Here is a 20,119-nt window from a genome sequence, read left to right as displayed (position 1 = left end):
CTAAACTCCGGCGGAGAAACGCCCAAGGCTTGGTAACCGCCAATGCACGACTAACTACAGACTGGAGGCCAAGATATCGAGCCGGAAACGATGGAGAATCAAGCAGATGGGGATATTGGTTTATCATCTAACATCTATCCGTTTCACTCTCTGGGTATATCATGAGGTATGTACTCTAAATAAATATGTACTCTAGATGGTGCTATGGCACTAAACATGTTGCACTTCTCTAGTAACAGTAATCGTTCAAGCATCGCATAGTATGGGTCATATGTCCTCTTGGTCAATAACTTGGCTAGGCATCCAACCTGGCGGAGGCGGTATGCTGTCCATCAAATTCTCAGGCACCAGCTGGCTTGTGGTGAGGATTCCTCGAGGGTCGCTCTGTGGTCCAGTGTTATTAGTTCCAGTTGTGGGTTCTTGAGATGATTCTATTAGAACTATAGGTGCCGGCGATGTGCGTGGTTGCGTATTCTGGATCTCAGCGTCGTGCTGTTGGACCTGCGAGGACTCGGGAACGGACTCCGTTGATAAGTCCTCTGTAAGATTCAGCTCTTTTGGAATAGATGTACGATTGTTTAGATGAGGGGGTACAGGAAGAGATGGCTCTATGGAATCCGAAGGGCTTTCGAAATGGCCTTCGAATATTTCCCCCATATCCCCTCGACGCGGTGTTCCCATATATTTCTCATAAGGGTAAGTAAGGTAATGACGGGAATAAAGGAGAGAGGCATCTGGGTCTGAAATGCTTGGAACGGCTTCCGTTGATTCACCCTGTGGTTTAGGGCTTGGGGACTGGGGGGAAGAGCCGTGAACAATTGGCCCTGACGGAATGTTATCATGCGGTGCCAGTTGGGAAGTAGGAACGAAAATCCTTTCGGATTGGCTGTCAGTTTCACCGTCGGTTTCGTATACAATCTGTCGCGTGCTTCCCTTGGATTGGGCGGAGCTCCTAGAGACAGGTCGCCCTAGGGTCAACGTAGGTTGGATCTCTCCAAGGAAGGACTTCGATGGGGCCTCCGGAGAGCATACTGAAGACAGGGGAGAGGAAGGGCATCTATCTCGTATTGATCTGCCGTTTATAGTGTGCAAACTTGGTGATTCTAACACCTGGTCGATAGGGGGAGGTAGTGAAAAGGCTGCTTGGGTGAAGTCCGTGTTAACAGTGGCTCCAAAAGGAGATGGAGAACCATTGATGCGGACATTGGTTATGTGGTCATAAGGAATATCGTCAGATTGCGACTTTAGTGAAGATCGAGTAGTTGCGACCTTGTGGCTCGCACTTCGGAGCACCAGTTCTGGGCTCTCCGGGGATTGAGATGACGGGACAACACGCGGCCGCACTTTTTGGGGTGTGATTGGCGAGCTAAAGAGCCTAGCTTTATTTTGGTCTGAGGCCTTTGTTATGTTTCGCGCAGGTGAAGGGACATGTTTAGATATCTTCTTAGGCTTGGAAGAGCCATGTGGCTTGTCACTGCTCTTTAAAACAAAAGAATCTGAATCCGTTCTGTGCTTGTCATCTAGCCTCTTGACCCTGTGTTCTTTCTCACAACTTATTCTTCTCTTTCTCGGGCGAACAAAACCGTTTGTTTCTACCTCTGATATGTTGTGGAGAGGTGATTCCCCTTCTGCTGGCTCCAAAATACGCGAATTCCGTTTCCGAGTCTGGGCAGGTACAGTTCGCTCAGTGGGTAATGTCAGACAATCATCTTCATCACTGTCGCTTTGTATCGTTCCGTAGCCCATTTGCGTTAAAGTAGTGTTTGCGGGTTGAATCAGTCTGTCATTTCTGACGCTAGATTCTGCTTTTCTTCGGCGAGAGCGGGTTTTTGGTGGAGTAGCATCTTGTCTGCTCTCCTCGTCCTCAATATATTCCAAGTCCAAGTCACTCAGTGACTCGCGCATGGACGGCTGATTCACAAAATTGATTTGTGTCAGCGTTTTCTGGCTTCGAGTATTGCCACCTAATGACAGCCGATATCGTCGGCGTTGAGTCACCGGGCTACCTGCGACATTTCTGTTTCTTGCTCGTGGCCGGGGCGCTGAGAATCTCTTCCTCTTCGTCATGTCGATATGTGTTTGGGTTGTAGCTGGTTCTGTTCCGGGCTGGAACCGGGCTGGCTCAGGGCTCAATCCGGGCCCTTCGTGATGCTGTCACGTTGATAAGTTGAGTTGGAAGGCAGCCGCGTGTGATGACATAACTAAACACGGAACGCGACGCGTGTCTTACTAAGCATATTACATAATCTTATCCCACCAGCCAGCCTCTTGGCATCAACCCAGAACGATGACTCAGCGCAAGCGGTGAAATGCCCCTCCATCTCAAGTCTGCTGCACCCGCAACTTGAATTGCACCTTTACGCACCGATTGATTATTATCCGGCTTGTTACAGTGCTCAGTCATGGCTTCTGAATCTCAGTCTTCCTCGAAACCCGCCGCCGGCAAGCTGTGGGGCGGCAGATTCTCCGGTGCAACTGACCCATTGATGGTTGCATACAACGAATCTATCTACTTCGACCGCGCATTTTATGCTCAAGACATTGCCGGCTCAATTGCCTTTGCTAGAGCCAATGTGGCTACGGGTATCCTCACGCAGGCCGAATTCGAGGCCATCGAAAAGGGTTTCGCGCAAATTCGCGGAGAGTGGGAAAATAACACTTTCGTTATACGCCCTGGTGTCGACGAAGACATTCACACAGCCAACGAACGCAGATTGGGTGAGGTCATTGGCACGGATATCGCGGGGAAGTTACACACGGGCAGGAGCCGAAATGATCAGGTTGCGACAGACTTGAGATTATGGTTGCGAGACGAGCTGAAAACTATCGAGTCGTATTTGGTCGAGTTGATCCGTACGGTGTCAGACCGCGCGGAGGCTGATATTGAATACTTGATCCCCGGCTACACGCACCTTCAACGTGGACAGCCCGTAAGATGGAGCCATTGGTTGTTGAGCTATGGGTCTTCCTTCTTGAACGATCTCGAACGACTACGAGAAGTTATCGCCCGCGTCAACAAGTGCCCCCTAGGTTGCGGGGCTCTCTCGGGGAACGCATTCAAAATCGACCGCGAAGCCATGGCAAAGGAGCTCGGCTTCGATGGGCTAGTTATGAACAGCATGGCTGCCGTCGGCGACAGGGACTTCATCCTCGAAGCCATGCAATGGGGCTCGATGCTCATGCTCCATATTTCTCGATGGAGCGAGGACCTTATCCTCTATAGTTCGACTGAATTTGGCTTCGTACGGCTCTCCGACGCGTATACCACTGGCAGTTCCCTCATGCCACAGAAAAAAAACAGCGACTCCCTCGAACTCCTCCGGGGCAAATGTGGTAGAGTCTTTGGTGGAATGGCCGGTTTGATGATGACTATCAAGGGTATTCCATCCACATATAACAAAGATTTGCAGGAGAGTGTCGAGCCCATGATCGAACATGTCAAGACGGTTAAAGACAGTTTACAAATCGCTACCCGCGTTCTCTTGACCCTGACAACATTCCCTGACAAAATGATAGCAGCCCTGACCCCAGATATGTTAGCTACGGACCTGGCTGAATACCTCGTCAGAAAGGGCCTCCCATTTAGAGAAACACACCATATTGCTGGTCGCGCTGTTGCGTTGGCCGAGAAGGAAGGGAAACCCATGGATCAACTGACGTTGGAGCAGTTAAAATCTGTTGACAAACGCATTGGCGACGATGTACTCAAAGTCTTCAACTACGAACGGTCAGTCGAAATGAAATCTGCCATCGGAGGCACGAGCAAGTCTGCAGTCCAGCAGCAGATTAAGGCTTTGCGGCAGTCTTTGCAAACGTAAACGATTACACCAACCTAGAAAACAAAACTTTTGGAATGTTCGGAGTATCAGCTGCCGGCGTCTCAGCCGTGATTTAGGGCCTTTCCCTCTTAAGTTCTTCCGGATTAGCGTTGTAGTCGCTCCCTTTACATATCAAAATATATCCCTATAACCAAATAAATATTAAATCGTACGCCCGCCAACGCACCCAGTAAAGGAAATGGTATCTCGTGCGTCCCAAAACAAATTCGCATGCTAGCCTTAGTCAAATTTGCACACATTTCACATCTTCTAAACCAAAAGTCATGTTTTTAATCGGAGAGCAACCATTCCGGCTCGGCGTCCTCGTCTTCCGGGTCATGGGAGATCATGGAATTTTGATCGTCTATCTCACTATCCGAATCATTATGAACCAGGTCTGGTAAAGCCGCTAACTCTTCCGCACTGGCAGACCGGCTGATACCGGAAGTGTCTCGCATTGAGTGTAGAGGCAGTTCATTTACGGGGCTGGAGGCGCTTATCTGGGGATCCTCTTGGACTTGACATTGTTGTGCTGCTGGTGCTGGTACCGGATTGGATAGTGAGCCAGAGAGAGGCAGTGTTCCAGCGGGCACTACCACAAGTCTGTACTGAGATTGAGAGGCTGTGCGAGGAAATCCGGCTCGTGGTATCATGCTACTTGTACCACAGGAAGTCGAGATTGCTGTTGAAGAAAGTTCCGGGGCAATGAACCCGCTATCTCGAGGCTGATGGAGGCGACTCGTGTCATTGACAGCATCGCCAATTGTTGAGTTCCGTACAGATGACTCTTGGTCTACCGCAGTGGACGGTTCGCCAGCTTCATTATCCACTTCAGGAAAAAAGCCACCACCAGTTTCCTCAACGTCAGATTCCGATAGATCATTTTCATGTCTTGTCGTCTCGTCATTTTCTCCCTCAAACGCGTAGCTTTGCACGCGTTCGGCAATCCTCAGCTTTAGCAGTAGCTGTCTCCACATTTGCAAGGCCGCCATTGTCCTGCGATCTTGCTCAGCTTGCATGCGTTCGTCCTCTAAGCCGCTGATGATAGCGAGAATAGCTTCACGATATTGTACTGAGGCGACAATTCCTTCAATCACCGCAGTCCCATGTCTACCTTGAAATCGAAATCCGGTCACGGCATCCGCGAAATCGATGCCTAAAATCTTCGCGGCTCTGGCGGCATCGTTGTGTTTCAAATGAAATCCCCCTTCTGGTACCATACTCGGAACATAAACATCAATGTTTCCATACACATTTTTCGGGACGCGATTTTCCACGATGGGAGACGGTTTGTATATTTCTGTTTGAAAAACCGCGTACATCGGCGTTTCTTGAGTTGTCTCGGCATCATCATCGTTGTTTGTGTCGAGTTTTACCTTATTATTCGACGTTGGGACCCTTTTCAGCGGCTGTTCACTAGCCTTTATACATCTGCCTTGCCGGTACCACCCGTCAGCACTTTTCACAACGTGGACATCTGACCGTCGGTAGACAGGTTCTAAAGGCCGGCTTCTGCTATTCGTGGACAATTTACTTAATCCAACTTTACCAATTTCTCTCTTGGGGTGGATCACTTCATTGCGACGGAGATGCCTTTCCAGAGCGTATATCGGATGGTTCTTAAAGTCTTGGACATTTCGAGGCATACCCTCAGCCGCAGCCTTCGCGGTGAGTTCGCCGATTTCTAACTGGTCGCGATCATCCAAAAACGGCTTTTCTAAAGATTGCATTGTACGCTCCCACCAGCTTTCACCGTTTTTGGTAGACTCAACTCTAGCTTTCCGGGTCTTTGCATTGAAGGATTTGACGTAACGTTTTGTCACATCGCGAGCTGAGCCGTCATCTTCGAAAGCAAGAACATAACTCATATTGTTATAGCGGTCGCTAGCAGGTGGCTCGAATCGGGCCGGCTTCCCGAGGGTATTCGTCACAATGGGATCCACGACCACCCATTTCTGCATTGCTTCGTTGAAAGCTTCAACCCAAAAGATAGGATATAATGATTCGGAAGCAACCGGTGAGTATACTACGGGAATGGTCAGTGTATACGCATTCTATGCGGAGTGGTGACACCATACCTGGTGCAGACTTTGGCTTCGGACTTTTCGACGGGCCAGGTGAAAATCGCGGCTGCCCGAACCTGCGCATTCTCTGTGGAGGCGTATCTTTTGCCTTGGGTGTATCAAGGGCACTATTGCCACTTGTCTCGCTCGAAGCCCTTTCATTATCGTCCGGTAAAATTATGTATTCCCTGGCAGACTTCATAGGCGCTTCTCCTTTCGCCACTCCGCTAAAAGGCAGAGGCTGAAGAGAACAGACAAGCCGAGTGTCCACGCCCACGGCACGAAGCATAGTGCAAAACAACTGCGCCCCAAGGTCACGAGACCCTTCCATACTTATGGCATGTTTCCGAAAATCCTCCTTGGATAACAAGATCTCTGTAGAATCGGGGATCGTCTGCTCCTAAAATTAGCATCTACGAGCTTGAGAGTGGAGATTATGCGACGAACAATTGAGCTCTGAATTGTATCGAGATTATCAAGCCAAAAGGGCCTCCTCATTCCGAGGGCAGTGGGTTTAAATCTTCGGCGAAACGTATCAGAAGCTTGTTTTAGCCCATCAGCAAATGTGGTTGAACGGTTGAATTGGGGCATATCCGTCTTTGGATGAAGCAGCAAAATGATGCGCTTGGATAACAAGCGCCTCAGACTTCCCTAGGTTTGGACAGAATTAGTAATATGAACTGGCGTATGTCTTCCTTTTTAGGGCTGAATACCTGTGCTTTACTATCGTTGCACCATGAATTTCGCATCTGCACATGACCGAGCAGACAGAGTAGGTGAAGTTTATGAATATCCAGGCGGCATCTTTTCTCAGCGCCGGACACAGGTTTTCGACGCGAAGAAGCTTTTTGTTTGTCCTTCACTTCAGGCTTCTCAAGCGTAATTTGCAGCTCAACATCATCCTGCCTGTTGGCAGAAGCTGACGGACTCGATTCCTGTATGGGGAGCACGGAGGGCGGCTCAACGTCCTCCCAGTCGTCAACTTCTGACTCATCCGACGCATCGATATCGTAAACGGTTTGAGGAGCCTTGCCAACGGTTCGTTCGACGGCCACCGCTGGGTCCTGTGGTACCGGTTGAGGGTCAGAAGCCGGGGTCGACCGCTCCCCGACCCTCCGCCGTTTCGTGGCCCTAACATCGTTTGGTAGTTGATTTATCGTCGGATGGGCCTCAACGAGCATATCACGGTAGATATCTGCGATAGAGTCATCTGCTGGGGCTTCGGACCCCACGCCTTTTCCAGCTTGACGGGTCCCGCGCGATGGGGCCGTTCGCTTCCCCATTTTGATTCCCTTCAACCACTTTGCGGAGCAATCAAGTTTGCAAGCGGTTCATCCCCATTATTAGTGCGAGAGGAACTGGTCTCCATAGACGCTCTTCTTTCCCAGCTTTGTTGGTAGCCCTTGGAGTCTAGGCTGGTCGCTGATGAATCATACGGCTCCAGGCATTTCAGCTGGATCAAAGGTTACCCCCAAACTGATTTAAAGCCACTTGTTAAAAAGCCCAAAGGAATGAACCGGGCTGGTCCTCGGTGAAGAAGTTGCCTAACCGCGACCGACTGGCATCAGAATTCGGTGACTAACCAAGCAGGTTGACCACCGCCCGGGTTATGGATTCTCCGACACCCGGCAATGATGTACCTAACTATCTCCCCTTCTTCTCTCCAGAATCCATTCTATCCAGAGCATTTGAGAGTAAGATTGACAATTCTCAACTGTCTGCTAGCCTCGTTGTATATATGTATGCTAAGTACAAAGAGTGTCGAAGATCAGGTCCAAGCAGGGACGAGTGAGTGGTGAGGATATGAACAGTGCGAGATCAAACGCGCCTCAGAATGCACAAGTATGATGCTCTGTGCATAGCAAATTGAATTACAAGGAAGTTTACTGAGAAGGCTTAACAGGAGCCAAGATAAAGGCAGCAGAATAGCACATTGAAGAGAATGAAGATCTGGAACGCGCATAAAGGCTTGGCCCGCTGAGATGTAAGAGCCCAAACATGTGTGGTTTACACCTAGTCAAATGGAGTAGGTATCTCAAACAGTAACAGCCGCCCTGGAAATAAAGTAGAAAATACCGATCACAAAAACCAAGAGGCAATTACTGTCGATGAGTCAAAGTTGAAACGGCGGCTCCATCCATAGCTTCACTGCCATTGGATATGCTAGGGGTGTCGGGAGTAAATGGAGGAGAAGCGCCCTGATCGGTTTGGGAGAGAATATCCATGATTCTGACAGTTAAATGAAAGAAATTATTAGATCACCAGTCCCCTGAGAAAAAGAAGGTAGTTCTTAACCTACCTCGCACTCTCGTCTAGCAGACCTTCATTTTCATCCTCAAGCTGCCGCAACTGTTCCCGGATGCTGGCCATCTAGTGAAAAGAAACGGTCAATATATGTGTGAAACGGGGTAAAAACAGGCATTGTGTTGCGATAATATGGGAGCAAAGAACGAAAGAATCGAAAAATGGGATATAAAGGGAAACGGAGTGAGCCCACCGTTCCTTGAATAGAAGAACCAAGGCCCTCACCTTCCTTCACGGCCAGGCCGCTGTCCTCTCCTACAGGATTACCGGCAGCATCATTGGACTGGTCCTCATCGTCTGGAACAGCCCATTTACTATCTGCCAGACCACCCTTAGATTTCGGAGCATCGCCATTTGACACAGCAACCGGGCTTTCCTTGCCTTTTGCGGCCTCGGAAAGATCGAATTCCAGCTCTCGGATACGTCTGTTGGTTTTAGCCGCAGCCGTTTCAGCTTCTTGCAGTTGCTCAACAAGCGAAAAGTTTTTCTCGCTCAAGGCGTTTAAATTCTTCTCTAGATCTGCAGATTTAGCTTCAGCTTCGTGCAGTTTCGCTTCGGTCGTGGTGGCTTTTGTCCTCAGCAGTTCAGCGACTGTGATGGTATCTTCATGAGTCTGCCTGAGTTGGGAGAGGCCTGCGTTGGCGGATAAAAGTTGGGCTTTGGTGCTCTCCAAATCGAGGCGCAGGTTCTCAAGTTCCGAGAGTGAATTCTGTGCTGATTGCAAGGTCGTCTCAACATCAGCCTTTTCCTGTTCGACTTTCGCTAATTGCGAAACAAGGTCACTCAGCTCTTGCCGAAGACAATCGATCTCCGAGGTGTCTGCAGCAGCTTCTTGCGCCTTTGTAACTTGTTGTTGAAGTTCGGACAGAGCAGCAGAATGTGACGATTCTGCCTCGGCTAACTTTTCCTTCGATGCCGCTTCAAGTTCTTCTCTTAGATTGTTCAACTTTTCCTCATGAGCAGCAAGCAACTCCTCGATCGCTTTCGCGTGTGTCGTTTCCAGCTCCTCGAATTTCTGACTATGTAAAACTTCCAATTCTTGGCCTTGTTTTGCTAGAGAGTTTTCGAATTCCTTTTTCAATTGATCAATAGCACTTTGGTGTGATTCTTCAAGGTTAGCCACCCGCTGCTCAAGCGCTGTGGCATGCTCTTCCTTGAGAGCCTCAACACGGCCTACAAATCCAGCTTCCAGCTCCGATTTTGCGGTTGAAAGTTCGTCATATTTCCGCTGGATATCTCCCAGCGAATTTTTATGGGATTCAAGCAACTCAGCTTTGAGTGCCGCGAGCTCGGTTTCATGAGTGTTTGACAGGTCTTTCAGAGCAGCGAGATGCCTTTCTTCCGCCTGTTTAAGCTCAATGGTTTTCTCCTCCATTGATGTAGTGATGGCTTCGGCATCAGCTCTGAGCTTTGCGATCTGCGCCTCATAATGTTGGTCTTTCCCCTTACTATCGGCTTCGAATGCCTCGAGTCCTTTCCGCAGTCCTTCAACTTGAGCTTTCTCCGCCTCCAAATCAGCAGTCAGGAGTTGAACACGAGAATTACTTTCCGCTAGTTCAGCTTCCATTGCCTTAGTTTTGTCTTCGAGAGATTGTATCAAAGTTGCACTGGCTTCTTTTTGGGCTGCGTTGTTGTCCTCGCTCGTCCGTTGAGCCTCAGCCAACGCATACTCACCTTCAGACAACTTGTTCTGCAACTCTTCGATTTCAACTTCATGTGACCATTTTACTTCGTCAATCTCAATTTCCAAGCGCGATTTATCAGCGTTAAGTTCGGAAATATGGGCATCAAGTCCACCTTGGGAGGTCTCATGTTTCTGTTTAAGGTCCGCAATTTCACGTTCTTGTGACTCTTTCAAACTTTTAATCTCATCTGCAATTTCCGCGAGCTTTTGTTCATGTTCGGCTTTCAAATTGGCTGACACAGAATCATGCTCTGCTTTCAGAGACGCAATCGCTCGGTCATGGACAGTGCTAACCTCAAGAATCTGCTTATAATGTTCCTCTGATTTGGACTCATTCAAATTTTCGATGGATTGTTGAAGACTCTCAATAACTTCACTAAGGCGTTGGATTTCCTGATCCTTGTCAGCCAACAACTGGGAGTTCTCAGCAGTACCTCGTGCTGTGTCCGATTCTGCCTGCGCCAGTTTCCCTTCAAGCATCGCAATTTTTTCCTTGAGGGCAGCCTGTGCCTGAGACGAGGTCTCCTGGGCTTCCGATAATTCTTGATCTTTCAAATTTTTCAGGAGCTGGATTTCATCCTTCAAGCTCTTCATAACTGTGTCCTGGCCCCGCATTTCACTTTCAAGTTGTTGAAGTTTGTTTTGTTGAGTCTCATTAGCTTCTTGCTTCTCGTCCTCGGCCGCTTTCTTTATCGCATTCAATTCTTCCGTTCGGGCTGTGATGTCCGCTTTCAAAATTTCAATCTCGTTAGAAAGCTCGGTCTTCGAAGAGCACTCAACGGCAAGCTCGTCTTTCAGGTTTTGGAGCGATGCCACGTGTACTGCTTTTTGTTCTTCCAAAAGCGCCGCCGCCTTCAAGTCTCCGGCTTCGACCGCTGATCTCTTAGCTTCTTCCAAACTGCTGGTCGATTGTGTAACTAGTTCTCGATATTTGGCCTCAGCTTCTTCAAGGTTGGCCTGTAAAGCCTTTATTTCCTGTGAATGAGACTCAGTTAAAATGCCAACTTCGGCGGAATTCTCTGTTTGCGCGGCAGCGGCATCATCGGCTAATTTTTCCAGGTCTGCAGTTTTTGATAAAGATTCATCTAAGAGTTTCTGCAATTCCAAAATCTTATTTTCACTAGCTTCGAGCTGTGAGAGCAAATGAGTGACGCTTTGAGCTCCGGAATCCTCGGGTCCATCTCGTTTGGCAATGTCCAGGCCAGCTTTCAGTTTGACGATTTCGCGATCAACGTCACTCTGGATTCTGTCACGCTTATCATCATCCCCGGTCTCATCAGCATCAATGGCTGCTAAAAGCATCGATTTTATACTTTCATATTCCGCAATTCTTTTCTGCAACTCTGGAGATTTCGAAGAAAGGTTCTTGGAAGGTTCCCCAGATGACCTTTTCGTCGCCGGAGATGCCGGAACAGTTATCCGCCGTTTAGTCGCATCAGAGCTAGACACAGAAGACCTGCCCGTTGTAGCCGGACGTGTTGTCCGTGCACCGGTTGATGGAACAGCAGCTGTAGGTCGAGAACTCGGCTTCGATGGGCTCTGCGTAGCTGAGGGAGTAGTACGGCTGCCGGGAGTTCTTGGACGACGTAACTGTTGCCCATACGTTCCGATACTATCGGAAGTTGATCCTCGTAGAAGCTCTGGTGTTCGTAGCTCCGGTCAGTGACGCTCTTTTTGCTACTGCAGGTCTTCGGCTCTCATCGCCCGAGCTCGCAATGCGGCTAGCCCTTTCATCGGCGGAGCTCCCTATGGATACACGAGATCGATGGGACACAACTGGAGCCCCGCTCGAGGCTGGTTTTCGGGTGGTAGTCTGATTGGCCGGCCGAATCGGGGGTTTATTCAAGGCACTTCCAGGCGCTGTTCGTGCGGATGTGGTCGTCGGCTTCGTAGATCGGGTTGTGCCAGATGTCACGGGTCGTTTTGGACCGGTCCCTGTTAAAGGCCGCTTGGACGGTGTCCCCTTGCGTTCTGGCGAACTTAGCGCTTTGTCTGCGGGAGAATCTGCCTCTGCTTTTATTTCCTGAGTGTCATTTACAGTTTCCTGGATTGGGTTTAAAGTATCCCCTTCCGCAGGCTCTGCAATAGGGGCCAACTCCTCAGTAGATGCCATTCCGGTATTATAAGACGTAGGGTGACGACTGTTGGGTTTGATTAATTTTTGAATAATTGTCGCCGACAAAGCCCGGATCTGACTTTACGCAAGGACGATAGCTTCGTCAGTACAAGCGTCCCAAATATATATAAAATTAAATTCAGGGGTTATGAAGAAGATATTGCTTTTACTTAGAATATAGCATGATACTCGGAAAGGGTCATAATCCCGTCGAACATGGTGTGAGGATAGGTTGAAATAGAGGAGAAGATATCTTACCGTTTGCCCAAAATCAGCTGGACGATGCCACTTACTTGAAGCAGGTCACTGCGTTTCAAGTTGGGAGCCCCTCCGTCGAAATCGGTCGAGTCGACTGCAGAACAGTGAGGCGCTCTGAAGGATAGTTTCTGACTGGAGGAGGGAGCAGCTCAAATCTATGTCGCAACAACGAATTAAATGTGTTGCGAGCCCTGACGAAGGATAAATCACATCAAATTCGGCGCTGGAGAGTCCTTGAAACTAATTTGCTGGAGCCCAGGGGTAAAGTGCTATGGTTTTCCCGCGCTCTTAGATCCCTGTCGGAATGGATGAGCGCATCGATTGCAAGAGCTATACGAGCCTCTTGCGCAGACCACTAATAACGGATCAAACAAATCGACGTTCAACAAAAAAAAACACGAAGCTGTAAACAAACAGAAGAGATGATTGAAAAAGAGGCAGAAACGGTGGACTGTGGTTCAGCGGTAACCATTGACCAGAGCAAGAGAAGGCGTTGAAAAGAAGTTGCTTCAACGGTCAGGGGAGCTTGCCGTGCACGTGACTGGCCCGGGCCCAACGTCTTTCCATCTCGACTTTTGCGATCAAACTGTCGTTGCTTGAACTACTACCACCATCTTACTGCCTGCTCTGGTGTTCTCAGTACGGCATTCAATTGTCTTTCGCTGTCCAGTCTTCGACTAATCTGCGCTTCAAAACGAGCTTAAGCCGAATCCCGCCCAACACTGGCTACATTCACCATCTGCGGGGAAGTCGAAGGAAAAGCAAAAGGAAGAGAACGTGCAGCTTGAATGCAGAGCTTGATGTCGTGGTTCCAACGATGAGCCGAGAATGGCCCTTGTGCGTGATGTGATCTCCCGACTAGCCTCGAATTTACATTGGGCAGCCATTTCTAGGTGATGCGAAGGCCTTGGGCTGGATGCCTGTAAAGTAGGGCGACAGCAGCAATGACAAACCAGATCACCTTCTCAAACAACGTCAGCAGCACGCGAGCATAATTGAGGGGCATCCTGCATCAGCCGTAATCAGAGCGAATATCCCCCGCATGATCCTAGTGGATGTTGCCGCCAGGTGGAGGAGCTAATTAAAGAGCAATCCTTCGAACACACTGATGTAACATGTTCATTATTATTAGTGGCCCCGAGAACTACCAGACTTATTACATTTCTTTCAGGCTTGTATGCTTGGGGCAGGCAGTTTCAGTATTCCGTATGATATTCGGTGATTGTCAAGATCCGTTTCCAGTAGTTTGGTTGCCCTGATTTGTTCTAAACACATACAGTAGGAACCGGAGGAGAATTCTCACGGTCTTTAAACGATCGGGGAAGTGAAATATAGCCAGCGGGATTTCACTTGGGCTAATGAGCTCGCATAACTCGGAGAAGCAAGCCAACATGAGAACCAATTGTTCAGTTCCTTTGGTCGAAAGGCACCCATCGAGGAAGTGTGCCATCAGACAACTTTGAAGCAGGCCAATGGCTGCCGGGAGTATATAACCATGAATTTCATCTACCAGAGATGGGAAATTCTCTCGCGACGCCAGTTCCATCTTGCTTTTCATGAGCAGGCTGAGTCGATCCGATATAATCTGAATAATTTCATCTTCCTTCCCCGTAATTTCAGCGTCGTCCTCTCGATCCTGTCGTCTTCCCATACTTTCCGAGTAAATGTCTTTCGCATCCGATATGCTCCCAAGTAAGCGTATCGTAAAATGATTGAAAACTCCAATCCTCTGAGTCTTTGCATCATTTATCAAATCCCTTGCTTCGGAGACGAGCGCGGACCAATTCTTTTCTTGTTCAAATACGCGGCTAGCTTCAAGGAAGTATTCATCATGCAAGAGGATGTAATGACTTTCGGAGTCACTGAAAATATCCGCAAGTTCGTCCCGTCCATCCTGAGACTCCTCCACGATTTGCATAACTTCCATTTCGTTAGGTTCTTCAGGTAGTTGCTCCGTGACGTTTTCGGCTTGCCGGTCTCCGTTTTCAATGATGGCTCGGCATTCACTCTGCACTTCTATGTCGCTCATAGCTTCCTGATCATTTTTTCTTCCCATCCAGCCCATCTTGATGGATGGTACGACCGCATCTGCAGTCGCCACTTAGGCTTTTGACGCACTTATTACGTTGTGACCATGGAAGGAGACCTGAAAGCCTTGCTTTCCGTCGGGGACCCTTTGGCAAGAGATCAGTTTCCTCCTCTACCAAAGCACATTGTACGAGCCCCGTGTCCTGCTCGCCGTTGTCAATAACGTACCCCAAATTGAATGCCTCTTCTCTTGCTCGTTTTGGCGGTGAAGGTGGCGCAGTTATTAACGGCGGCGGTGGTGGTGCAGACGCGGTTGGTGATGGTGGTGGCGACCCTCCTTTTCTCTCTTTTCGCGGCGAGAATCGTAAAGAATAGACACCACCCCTTGCCGATAGGAACTGATTTCTGACCGGCGGACGTCGAAGGCGGCGCAACCGTCCGGAAGGCGGTGGTGGCACAACTTGTAAGCGCGCCAGATGAGGCGGGTTGTCCTGTTCAAGGGGCGCCCTGCTTCGTGAGTTTCCCATGTCTTTACGCTTGAGGTGCGCATTGACGCTGTTCAGAAGATCAACAGACAGTTGAGCGCGAGGTTCGGCACTGTCGCTGCTTCGATGCGGAGGTGTCATCCTGTTGCTCATCAAAGCAGATTGGGCGGGATCCAAAAGATTTCCATTATTTAAGACACTTCATTTAGGATTGAAACGCAGAGTAGTACCATGTCCTAAGAAATGTAAAAGCCATTCACTGCACGTTTGCAAAGAGCTGTGTTTCCTTCGGATGAAGCTCCAGACTACTCCGTAGTTACTCCATACGCGTTTGTTTTTAGCACTTGGCATGCGGGCCGTGTTGGAGCTTCAACCCCACGGCAGTTGGCATTGAAATATCAACAGTGACCTCAAGGGAACAGCCGCACATTTCTGTATCCGTGAGAATTGACCCCCGGCACATTCTACGTATATCTATCGACTCAGGCCCTATTGGGAAGATCTATAATGGCCACGGAAGAGACATTCTCTTCGCCGTTCCTCAAGCAGCTCGACCCCGCAACACCGCACGTCTTTGAAAAGCCCTCCAAACGAATCAATGACCACCAGGATGTTTCTACTTTTATCAGCTCGCTCGCGTACAGGGATATCACAACCTTTATCCTTCAGCTTAACAGGTCTGTGGTTCCGGCCAAACTTGTAGAGAATGGGACACAAAGGATACAAGTCTGGTCTCTAGGCACAGATGCAGTCAAATTCTCGGAACCGGTGAGGCGATTGCAGGTTCTATTGTCCAAGCTAGAATCCATCATCGACGAAGTACCCCCAGATCCGGGGCCACGGAGATTTGGAAATATCAGTTTTCGAAAATGGTGCCAGGAAATGGAATCAAGAGCAGAGGCTATGATGGACGAGTGCCTTCCAGCTGAAATTCTACAACAAGGAGTTCAAGCCCCGGAGACGGTGACTGCTAAAACGGAATTGATGGCATACTTCACTGGGGGGTTTGGGAGCTCCCAACGGCTCGATTACGGCACAGGACATGAATTGAGCTTTTTGGCGTTCCTTGGCTGCCTTTGGAAACTGGGTGCCTTTGCAAAAGACGACCCTGGGGTGGAGGAAAGGGGAATCGTCCTTGGTGTTATCGAGCCGTGAGCACATGAAAACAATCTTCGCATTTATTATCCAGGCTAATAGTCCCCATGTTACTAGATATCTCAAGCTCATCCGCCGCCTGATAACCACCTACACTCTTGAACCCGCTGGGTCCCATGGAGTATGGGGCCTGGACGACCATTCATTCGTTCCCTATATTCTTGGGTCCGCTCAATTAGCTCCAGCATGCATACCATCAGACAGAACACCAACTGAGGGATCTCTCTCGGGTGCTCCCGAGCCAAGTGAGGTGGCCAAAGTCAACGTGGTTGAGCGGGAACGAAAAACCAATATGTACTTTTCCGCCGTTGGATTCATTCACGATGTAAAAAGGGGCCCTTTTTGGGAGCACAGTCCTATGCTCTATGATATCTCAGGCATTAGAGATGGTTGGGGTAAAATCAATAAAGTAATGGCTGCAGCTCATCGTTTCTACCACATTGCTAACTTTTGTCAAGGGTATGATTAAAATGTACAACGCCGAAGTTCTCTCCAAATTTCCCGTCGTCCAACACTTCCCTTTTGGATCTTTATTCCGCTGGGAGCGAGATCCCAACGCAGCCCCGTCGTCTACGTCTATTCATTCTAGCCGTCTTCAACCGGCAGATACAATGGCTCCGCCCGCTGTCTCCCAGAGACCCATGGCAGACGCTGGAACCAGGGCTCCTTGGGCGTCTGGACCAACTAATCTGCATCAAGCAGCGTACCCTTCTACTGCACCTTCAAGAGCCGGTTACGGCGGCTTGCGTGACCCTGGAGTCCCCGCATATATCCCTATGGGTGATCAGGCTGCGCGAAATGAGCCAATTAATCTCCCTCCATCGGGTCGTGCGCCCTGGGCAAAGAGCACGCCGGGGAATTCAGGAGCTGATCCGGACCTGATGACTACTAAAGCTCCGTGGGCAAAGAAATGAACGAGATCCAATTTATTACATTGATCCCAAGGCTGCAGCAAGTGGCTTGGAAACTAAGCCCAGAACCATATGATAATGACATGATGACAGCCTCGCATGAGTGTACCATATAAATTTCTGCATGTCCATGGTAGGTAATGATGATTTGCCGTCACAAGCACCTATGTCAGTCGAGCCCTTTTCATCTTACCATATCGTAAGTCACACAAATAAGAATGTCAGTTGTTGCAAAATTATATACAAACGGGGTATCTCTTAGCCAAACTCCGTATCGATCAACACCTCCCATGCCCTTTCTCCAGGGGGAAAACATTATCATCTAGTCCGTATCAGAATCATAATGCACCAACGACAGTACGCCTTTGCCTTGTTCATTTTCGGTTGATTTGGCCACCTGTTTTCTGTCCTCTATGTCCCTAATATTGTCGGTACCACGGTCATCAATGGCCGGGCTGTCTTCATCGACATCCTTTTGGGCGCCCCTAGGCCTTAAATCTGCTTTTCTCCGTTTCCTAATGTCTGGGAGCCAAATTTCATTCACATCGTTTAGAAATGGATCTATCGTCGCTTTCGTATTCCCTTTTATTTCTTGTTGGAGTATCGCCTTTCTTTTACTCGCGATCTCTGCAGCGGCTTTGCGTTTTGACACCCTTTTTCCAGGACGACGACGACTTGCTGAAGACGAGGACGTTTCCGATGTCGTTGGTTGGCCCGAGTCAAATAGCGGCCGTGTCCGCGTTCGCGCAGGGAAGCCATTTACAGATTCTGAAGCTGACGAGCCAAAATCGACCATCCCAGCACGGACGTTATCCGCTTCGCTCTCTTCCACCAAATCAATCCCCAAACTCATTTTGTCTTTAAGCACTTCCGCTTTTTTCTCCATAGCTTCCCTTCCCCTTCTCTCCGCTCTAAAGGTCCGCCTAAGTTTCCGGGATTGCTCGTACGGGTCGTCCCAGTCCCTTGCCTGCTTCTTTAAAAGTTCTTCCATTCGAGTTTGCGCGCTCATATATTTCGTCTTATCCGCGACTTTCCCCTCTAATCTCGCAAGCGGATCCTCAACATCTCCCTCTTCCCCAGGAAGCTTCACCCTGATCTCCGCCACGCCATCTTCTTCATAATCGCCTTTCCCGAACTCACTTGTAATTTTCTTCCTCGCTCCCTCCGTAACCACGTATTCCGTATTCTTCGGATCCGTCCGGATTTCTATCCATCCACCGCAAGCGCCATGCTTCATTCGAAAACTATATATCGGCGTCGAGTAGTAATTCCCAACCTTTTTTTTCTCAGCATTGAACCGGACGCCTTGGCCAATAAGCACCGAGTCCGGTGGCTGACACGTCGAGCACCATATCGGAAATGGCATTTCGAATCGCACGATCAAAGCGCCGGACGTATGTAGGTGGCGCGCGCGGGATCCAAGAGGGTGTTTGCCCGCGAGTTTGTTTGCGGAGGTGACACCTTCTTGGTCGGGAGGGACATAGCTGCAAAAGATCATCAATACCAGCCTATGCTCATTGATGTTTGGGCTCCTGAAGTCGAATAGCGTACCGTCCCATATCTGCCAGGAGAAAACATAAGATTAGGACTCCGTACCTGAACGGGTAAGCTGTATGAAGTCGCTAGACTTACTAAAACCCTGCATCTTGGACGGTAGCTGCTCAAGGAATTTGAAATTAACGATTAAGCGGCAATCAGGATAATGTCAAACATTAATCCGGCGACCGCCTCACTGCTCCGGTCATCGCTCGCTCATCCACAACCAGCGAACAGTTTGCGCAATTCTAAGGATGGCCTGGGATGATGCTATTTTGGATGCTGGGGCGGCCACTAGGTCGGAGCTAAGCCGGGATACTCTCCACGTGATGCTTGGCACGCTGTCACTTTCTCAGATTGCACAGTTGAAAATCACCACAATGAACGATCGGGTTTCCAAGCAAACGGTCCCTTGAACAAGATCCAGATTCGATTCCAATCAACTCGACGGCATAATTGATGCGGGCATTTTTCCAAGAATTTTGGTGGATCAGCTGCTTTAAGTTCGGGGTGCGTGGTCAATGCATCAGCTCTCCATGGGCGCGAAAGCGTCTCGGTCCTCTAACTACTTCATGCCTGCAATGGCTTTATCCAAAACCAACAACTCTTTCGATGCTAGCACTTGGGTAGCGGAGGGCCTTTCACCTGATCTGACAACCAACATGAGACGAAGCAGGCCGTTCAACTCTGCCAGCATAACCGCCTTTAGCATCTCGTCCTCCAGAACAGAGATCTGTTCCAGCACTGGGGGAGGCTCATCAATGAGAGCTTTGGCTACATTGAACTCGCATTGGCGGACATCATTGTCGAAAGATGGAACAGCCCAACTGGGAAAAAGCCGCATGAGTTTCGCGATGCACCATGACTCACGAATCATGGGTATCGGACAGCCCCAAGTACCCAGAGCCCCAGGCCTCATCCAGCAGAGCAACATTGCAGCGAGTGCCCACACCTGCGAGGGTTGAGAGCACGCCTAGCCTTGCCAGACTTCAGGGGCGCGCATGGCGTAAGGTTGGGCTGAAAAACGAGTGCCGGCCTGAAATACTGCAAGCAAGTCAGCAAAAGCATATTTCCGGTCAATCGACACCTACTCACCAAGTCCCAAGTCTCCCACTTTCACGGTAATATCATCCGTCTCAACGCCAGAGAGCAAGATGTTGGCGAGCTTGTAATCTGAGCTGATTAGCGGATGCCAACCCTTCAAGATCAGGAGTCTTACCCGTATTGACAAGCTGCCTGTCGGCGAGAATGATGCAACTTGTCAACACAGTCTTTACAATTTCCTTGACTATGGCGTAGTTATGCTTGCCAGGCCGGTATTGCACATCTGCCAGAGTGGTCTCAAGCCATTCGAAGGCGACATACGGTATGCTTCCATCATTACCGTTACTGTATTCATGGGGTCGGCGATCACGTCGTATATTTTCCGGAAGCACGCGCCTGAAGCGATGCTGGGAAGTAGATATCTCTCACACTCACGCTTCAGGTTCTCTCTCGCATGTTGATCGTTTGGCGCCGCCGTTTTGATGAAAGCCCTGGTTGGAAGGCTTAGACCTGGAGATTGCAGACCCGACGCAACGTAGCAAACCATTGAGGAGCATCAAAAATCCCATCCTTCTGTTAAAACCTCGGCTTTGAATGCCGCGGATTTGTGTGTGTCATCTCCCTAAAGAGCATTGATGATCCGATGGTTCCATTTAGCACCCTTAAGGACCTGTCCAGAGGCAAGAGGCGACATGGGTTCTGAATAAAATGAATCGT

The 20,119-nt window shown here is 49.3% G+C and overlaps 8 protein-coding genes across 8 annotated transcripts; 3 read left to right on the top strand and 5 right to left on the bottom strand.

Moving 5' to 3' along the window:
* Positions 1 to 267: 267 nt before the first annotated feature.
* On the bottom strand, positions 268 to 2,067 carry UREG_01299 (uncharacterized protein; the record flags this gene model as incomplete). Its single annotated transcript, XM_002541737.1, has 1 exon — positions 268 to 2,067. The coding sequence occupies one exon, from the start codon at positions 2,065 to 2,067 to the stop codon at positions 268 to 270; it is 1,800 nt and encodes a 599-aa protein (XP_002541783.1).
* Positions 2,068 to 2,402: 335 nt separating this feature from the next.
* UREG_01298 (argininosuccinate lyase) lies at positions 2,403 to 3,505 on the top strand (the record flags this gene model as incomplete). The annotated part of the gene is made up of 2 exons (XM_002541736.1): positions 2,403 to 3,242; positions 3,458 to 3,505. The coding sequence occupies 2 exons, from the start codon at positions 2,403 to 2,405 to the stop codon at positions 3,503 to 3,505; spliced, it is 888 nt and encodes a 295-aa protein (XP_002541782.1).
* Positions 3,506 to 4,108: 603 nt separating this feature from the next.
* UREG_01297 (uncharacterized protein) lies at positions 4,109 to 7,164 on the bottom strand (the record flags this gene model as incomplete). The annotated part of the gene is made up of 5 exons (XM_002541735.1): positions 4,109 to 5,253; positions 5,353 to 5,844; positions 5,897 to 6,275; positions 6,329 to 6,532; positions 6,595 to 7,164. The coding sequence occupies 5 exons, from the start codon at positions 7,162 to 7,164 to the stop codon at positions 4,109 to 4,111; spliced, it is 2,790 nt and encodes a 929-aa protein (XP_002541781.1).
* A 1,052-nt stretch (positions 7,165 to 8,216) lies between these two features.
* Positions 8,217 to 11,982, bottom strand: UREG_01296 (uncharacterized protein; the record flags this gene model as incomplete). The annotated part of the gene is made up of 3 exons (XM_002541734.1): positions 8,217 to 8,251; positions 8,411 to 11,509; positions 11,628 to 11,982. 3 exons carry the CDS (start codon positions 11,980 to 11,982, stop codon positions 8,217 to 8,219), a joined length of 3,489 nt encoding a protein of 1,162 aa, XP_002541780.1.
* A 1,486-nt stretch (positions 11,983 to 13,468) lies between these two features.
* Positions 13,469 to 14,308, bottom strand: UREG_01295 (uncharacterized protein; the record flags this gene model as incomplete). The annotated part of the gene is made up of 1 exon (XM_002541733.1): positions 13,469 to 14,308. The coding sequence occupies one exon, from the start codon at positions 14,306 to 14,308 to the stop codon at positions 13,469 to 13,471; it is 840 nt and encodes a 279-aa protein (XP_002541779.1).
* Positions 14,309 to 15,263: 955 nt separating this feature from the next.
* On the top strand, positions 15,264 to 16,825 carry UREG_01294 (uncharacterized protein; the record flags this gene model as incomplete). The annotated part of the gene is made up of 3 exons (XM_002541732.1): positions 15,264 to 15,907; positions 15,969 to 16,320; positions 16,370 to 16,825. The coding sequence occupies 3 exons, from the start codon at positions 15,264 to 15,266 to the stop codon at positions 16,823 to 16,825; spliced, it is 1,452 nt and encodes a 483-aa protein (XP_002541778.1).
* A 319-nt stretch (positions 16,826 to 17,144) lies between these two features.
* On the bottom strand, positions 17,145 to 18,188 carry UREG_01293 (uncharacterized protein; the record flags this gene model as incomplete). The annotated part of the gene is made up of 1 exon (XM_002541731.1): positions 17,145 to 18,188. The coding sequence occupies one exon, from the start codon at positions 18,186 to 18,188 to the stop codon at positions 17,145 to 17,147; it is 1,044 nt and encodes a 347-aa protein (XP_002541777.1).
* A 706-nt stretch (positions 18,189 to 18,894) lies between these two features.
* UREG_01292 (uncharacterized protein) lies at positions 18,895 to 19,323 on the top strand (the record flags this gene model as incomplete). Its single annotated transcript, XM_002541730.1, has 1 exon — positions 18,895 to 19,323. One exon carries the CDS (start codon positions 18,895 to 18,897, stop codon positions 19,321 to 19,323), a length of 429 nt encoding a protein of 142 aa, XP_002541776.1.
* Between the last annotated feature and the right edge of the window lie 796 nt (positions 19,324 to 20,119).

Source organism: Uncinocarpus reesii, genomic scaffold (assembly GCF_000003515.1).
Source record: "Uncinocarpus reesii 1704 scaffold_1 genomic scaffold, whole genome shotgun sequence".
NCBI classification, from domain to species: Eukaryota; Fungi; Ascomycota; class Eurotiomycetes; order Onygenales; family Onygenaceae; genus Uncinocarpus; species Uncinocarpus reesii.
The sequence above is the reverse complement of the archived record's forward strand: the minus strand, read 5'-3'. Positions and strand labels throughout refer to the sequence as shown.